Source organism: Lepisma saccharinum, chromosome 22 (genome assembly GCF_977018435.1).
Source record: "Lepisma saccharinum chromosome 22, izLepSacc3.1, whole genome shotgun sequence".
Classification (NCBI taxonomy): Eukaryota; Metazoa; Arthropoda; class Insecta; order Zygentoma; family Lepismatidae; genus Lepisma; species Lepisma saccharinum.
In genome coordinates, this window is record NC_139250.1 from 56,653,296 (window position 1) to 56,659,588 (window position 6,293).

The 6,293-nt window shown below is 42.4% G+C and overlaps 1 protein-coding gene across 1 annotated transcript; it reads right to left on the reverse strand.

Annotated features, from left to right (window-relative positions):
* Window positions 1-701: 701 nt before the first annotated feature.
* Window positions 702-1,106, reverse strand: LOC146004884 (uncharacterized). The gene has a single exon (XM_083143910.1). It carries the CDS (start codon window positions 1,104-1,106, stop codon window positions 702-704), a length of 405 nt encoding a protein of 134 aa, XP_083000036.1.
* Between the last annotated feature and the right edge of the window lie 5,187 nt (window positions 1,107-6,293).

Sequence of the window (6,293 nt, forward strand, 5' to 3'; positions counted from 1 at the left end):
CCTGCCTATTTCGCAGGAACTGAAAAGCGTGAAGAGGGCTCTCGACCTAATACTCAAATCCGAGTACATCAAAAACATCCAAACCGAAATTGTATCGCTTCGAGAGGCTGTTGCAACATTGCGCACCACCCAGAAAATCAGCGAGCTACATGGCTTGTTTGCGGAAATTAAGACCGAGATCCACGATCTTGCAGCCCTGAGCTCCAAGTTGACCCTGAGGAGAGCCTGCAGAAAATTATCGTAAATGTGAGAGAGCAAATTGGCAGCATCGAGGCGAGCCAGGAGTCGGCCATCTCCAATTTAAGGAGCCAACTTCCTGAGTTAAACGAAAAATTCAAAAAACGTATTGTCGACATGAAGATCAAGCCCGACTATGATACTGTTGCCCGTGCTATAGAGGAAGACCTAAAATTGGTAAAAGGTAATTTGGAGGACGTAGATAGCGAGGTTCGAACCAACGTGAATATCATGACAATCTGAAGTCCACAATCTTCATTGAACTGTACAGCGTTTAAAATAGGGAATTTGACTCGCTCTTCCAATCCAGTCAGTTGGGCGAGAGCAAAAAATTGTCCACAACCAACGTTGTCATCCCGCATCGACGACGAGGCAGCGAATGTTGTCGGGGAATAGCTCGAAATTTTTCCTAAAGCGTTCCGTGAAGAAATCTGGCAGTCGCCTCACCACATCCTACACACTAATCACACGATTACCTCGTCTGCGTCAATCCAGCTTCTTTCCTCGAGTCCCAGCATTTTGACCAACAGCTTCTTTCCTTTCTTGCGCAGGACCATTTCGATGAGGTACGCGTCCCGATGTTTCGTCTTCGAGAGCTCCTCCTCGTAGAATCGCCTTTTCAAAATTTCGTTGCAACCATCGTTTATTAGATACGTGTGCTGACTTCCTGGCATGACTTGAACTACAGTGAAAAGTTTCGTACTCCAATTTCTGGTGAAGCCTTTCTCGAACATGCGCTTGAACTTACTAATCCTCCCTTGGTCTCCTAATTTGTATTTTGGTTTCTTGTTAGTAGCTAGGTACTTGGGACAGTAAACAGTAGAGATCAATCGGACTTCATCGGATTTGGTCACATCGGCAGGCTTCATGCGTATTGTGCGATGGACCGAGTTGTTGTAGTTGTTCACAAGTTCCTGCAGCACATCGACCCACTCGTAGTTACCCAGAAGCGTGAATTGTTTTCACATGTGCTGTTTCAAAGTTCGATTGAAGCGTTCTACAATGCTAGCCTTGAGGTCACTGAAGGTTGAATAATGCTGGATACCATGCATTTGAAAAAAACTGTCGGAATATCGAGTTGTAAAATTCCGTACCATTGTGCGTTTGCAGGTAGCGTGGTAATCTGGCAGCTTGCTCGAAAATAGATTTGAATGCTTCTGTAACGCAAGGAACCGGTTTTGGCTATCAGCGACAGAGCCCATGTGTATTTGGAAAACGTGTCTATGACGGTGAGGAGTTACTTGTGACTCTTGTCGACTTTGTGCAGGTTTTTTAAATTGCCGCTGCTCATTTAGACGAGGTTTGCCTGCCACTGGTCGTCTTTGCCTCTGGTAAACACCGGTAATCGCGAGTAATTGCGCCGTGCAGGTTTGTGGATTTCGTCTACGATAGCCTGCCTAGACATGGTGTGAAAATAAGAATATAGCTTGGATGGGATTTCTGGCCGTAGACAATGCCGGGATTTCTATGTACAGCTTGTCTCCCACTTCGATGCCGATGATTTGAGTGGCATTTTCGGCGTAGGCGGTCTCGCGACTTTCAAGGTGGGTGAAATCGACCAACTCCACTCCTCTTATTTTAGGCTCGTCACAGATGTTCGTCACAGACATGGTTGGGTAGTGGGTTGCGTGTGAAAAAAATCAGTAGGAAACCTTGACCAACTGAAGTGTGCCAGCGATGAAAAACTGGTGATAGGCTTTGGCAGGAGTCAGCATGTAGAGTTTGGCACCCGCTTTGAGGAACGAGGCAAAATCTGTTTGGAACGCTGTACAGTTCGATGATGATTGTGGACTTGAGATTGTCGATGCAGGCGTTCAGGATATTCACGTTGGTTCGAACCTCGCTCTCAATGTCTTCCAATCTACCGTTTGCCAATTTTAGATGTTTCTCGATAGCACGGAAAACAGTATCGTAGTCGAGTTTGATCTTTACGTCGACAATAAGTCTTTTGAATTTTTCGTTTAACTCATGTAGTTGGCTGTTGAAATTGGCTATGGCCGACTACTAGCTCAATTCGATGCTGCCAATTTGCTCTTTTACCTTGGCGATAATTTTCTGCAGGCTCTCGACCAGGGTCAACTTGTAGATCTGGACTGCAAAATCGTGGAACTGGATCTTCATTTCCGCGAAAAAGCCATGTAGCTCGCAGATGTTCTGGTTGGCGGGCAAGATTGCAAAAGCCTCTTGAAGCGATTTAATTTCGGTTTGGATGTTTTTAATGTCGTCCGATTTGCGTATTCGGTTGAGAGCCCTCTTCACGCTTTTCAGTTCCTGCTAAGTAGGCATGGTGGCCACCGTGTTTGGAACGACTCCAAAGCTTTTTTTCTCTGCGTCCAACTCGGAGGCATCAGAAACAGCGAGTATTCCTTCTTGCAGTAGCATTATATCGTCCTGGGTGGGTGTGGATTGTTGTAGATTTTCCAACTTAGTCTGTATGTCAACGATCAAGTGATAGAAATGGGACAACTCTGATTCTGTGTTCAAATTTTTCAGCTTGGAAATCTTCTGTTGGACGCTGGCAAGAGTCTCCCTGATGCCTGGCAGTTTGGTTTCCAGCTCTAGATCATTTTTGATGACTGCGAGAGCATCCTCGATGTGCGCTATGGTGCCTTGCAGATTTCCAAAATCCTCGTAGGTCTCAAGTTGGAGTTTGATGTTGGCCACGCTACGGGCAATGGCGTTCAGTTCGCTGTGCGAAGGTAGATTGTAGGCGATGTACTCTAGCGTTTGGAGATTAGTTTTGATTTCTGTGATGGCTGCATGCATCATGATGATATCTAACTTAGGAATTTCGAACGATTCAAACTGTTCACGCAATTTGGCGATACTAGCGATAACGCGATTGTAGTCATCTTGAGTCTTGATGCTCTGTTTGATGGTTTGCAGTTCAGTCTGGATGATGCTCGTTTGGTCCTGCAAGTGTCGCTTAAACTGTTCCACGTCGGAGGTCTGCGTTTGCTGCAGCTTCAGAATTTCGTTCTGCAACTTGCGTATCCTCCGCGACAGGTCCTCGAGATTGTCTATTGACGCGAGGTCGGTGTACTTTTGCAACAGCGATTTGAGCTCTGCGTCGATCTTAAGTACGGGGTCCAGGAACGGAGACTTCAGGCTGCTATCTCTGTCTGGTGCATACAATTTTTATCAACCTTGCAAAGTTTTTGACAAAATTAACCACGACATTATCTTTTAGTCACTTATCAAGTTTTAGTTTAACAACTAATTTCTTAAATACAAAGTATAATAAAATCATATAATCAAGGAAGAAAGCAATATGTATCATACAAACAGTTACATCTGCTGAGTATTCAGTGATTGAAGGTGTTCCGCAAGGATTAAATCTTGGATACCTGTTATTCAGCTTGTTTGTGAATGATTTACCGTCTCATGTTAAGAACTCTAAATGTCTTATGTAAGCAGACGATATAAAACTATACAAAGAAATTAACAACAGAGAGAATTCATTTGAACTTGTAGCAGACGTAGATGTGTTATATGAATGTTGTTGTGTAAACGATCTTAATTTTAATATAAAGAGATGCTGTTTCATGCAGTTGACGAATAAGATGTTTACTTCTTCTAGGTACTCTACTGATGGCCAAATACTTCCGCAGGCAGAAATAGTTAAATAACTTGATGTCCATTTAGATTTTGACCTTACTTTTAAACAACATGTCTCAAATGTGATTAAGAATGCGTATAAAAAAGTAGGTTTCGTAATAAGAAGTATCAAGAACTTTATAGATATTGACTGTATTGAAGCCACATATAAAAGAATAGTGAGAAGCAAACCTGAGTATGCGTCTATTATATGGTCCCCTATTTATAAATGTTATGAAAATAGTCTCGAAATAATTCAAAAAGGTTTCTAAGATATTTATATTTTTAAAAATATAGTAGACCACCACAAATGACAACGTCCTACAACGACATACTTCAGAAATTCCATTTCGGAACTCTTAGTAACAGTAAATGGGATTTTAGATAATAGTTTATTTCTTGGACAAATTCAGTTTAATATAAGTAAGAAAAATTTACGTTTTAGAAATATTTTCATCGCTAAAATTCCAGAAAACAAAAAAATTAAGAGCTGCGCGATTTATAAGGTTTGTGATGTGTGTAATGAAATTATGATTAATAATCATTCCATGGATTTTTCAATGCCATTCTTGACTTACAAGAGAACATTAGAGTCAATTCTGAAATCTCAAATATGTTATCGATAATTCATAATAACTGTATGTGTTTATACTCAAGATTATATGATTTTTATTATTCTTTTTTTCTACTTATAAACTGTTCTGGATGTTTTATGTAATGCATACAATTTTTGACTTGATTGCATATGTATCTATTATAATTGTAGTTGAATTGTAATTTTGTAATTTTGTAATTACTATTCATTACAATTATTATTATTATTATGTTAACCTTATGTAATTGGAGAATATACCTCTGTTGAAGGTAATAATAAATAAAAATATAAGTATATAACAAGGACAGTAAGGCACAGAAGGTATAATATTGTAGGGAGACAGCAGACGTTACAAGTTGCTTCATACAGATATATGTGTCATTTTTTTCATTATTTTGGTTAATTATTTTTTTATAAATTAAATAACCTGCTCATCGCTTGGAACGCGGTTCTCACGGTCTACTTTTATCCCGCTTCATAATAACGGCTCCTCGTTATCCCAGAGTTTTGGCTTTTTTTTTTGCAATTGTTTATTATACTCAAACTCCACCCTTCCAAGAAAAAAGCCGTCGTAGGGTATTATTTGCGACTGTCCGACTTATTCCCCTAACGACCTTTATCATTTCTCACTTCACTCGCTATATTTTCGGTTAATGCATTAAGTAGTGTTTCTGTTTAAACCCCTTTCTCTTTTTTCAAAGGCATGGTCTGTTCTGGATTCTCCTTCACATTTTGTCTACGTAATGCCCTTCCATCAAAGCCGTTCATCTCCGACAAGCAATGACCTGCAGTCGAGGTTCGACTCAATGACCGCCGCAGATTATCCCGGCACACTCCCCAGCGAGGGCACTACGAGCCGGCCCATCGTTCTCGTTCCAGGTTTTCGGGGCTTGAAGTGAGTTTCTCCTTAGGAATTGCCGACCCTTCTCTTTTCAGTTAGTACCAGTGGAGCCCGCAGTTGATCCTGTGTCTATTTCAGGCCCCAACTCATCCCCTCCATGAAATCTGTGTACTTCAATTTTCAACTGTTCAGAAGGGCTTTCCACCCTGTCCGGACAGAGAGTATGGCCCCAGATCGACCCTACCCAAGATATATCGCCGAGCGCCGGAGCTTTATCTCTTTCAATTTTTGCTTGGTATCCTCTATCCAGAAAGTTTCGAGTTCGAGTTCGCAGAACGCTCTTTCCCGACTGTCCGGATAGAGAAGCCTGCCCCAGCGAGCGCAGTTCCCGGACCAGATTTGGTGCCAGGAGATTGCAGCTTTGCAGTTCAATGTGGCAGCAATGAAGATGCAGGATCCGGTTCAGCCCGTGCGGCATTTCGGTTTAGTGTTGCAACAAAGACAGCGCGGTCCTCCTCAGCTCCGTTGGCCTCCCGGCACAGCTTGGCAGCAAGGAACATGCAGTCACCGGTTCAGCTCCCGCAGATTTCCAGTCCAGTGTTGCAGTACGAAATCCACCGTTTCCAGCCCCCCCACCCCTATTAGCCATGTTCCTAATAAGAAGGGATCCACTTGCCATTCCCTTGGCGGAAGCAGCCCTCCTTTTTCATCGCCCAAGTCTTCTTCGCATCAGTCCGCCCCAGTGACTTGGTAACATCATCAGGATTAACATACCCTTCGCCGTCCGTTTACCCCAGGATCGCCAAGATACGAAGTGTTCATTTTCTGTTCCCAATGGCCTCACAACATATTTAAGCAAGTACTTCGTGTATGAAACTCAAACTAACTGTAACTGCAGGGAACAGTTTTTTTAATGACCCGCAGAAAGACTGAAAATAGACAACCTTTTCCGAACAAGGTTCCTGAGTAGTGCAGGTGGCCGGGTTCTGCAACATCTTGTGAGGAGCTGAAGTGAGGAGCAGT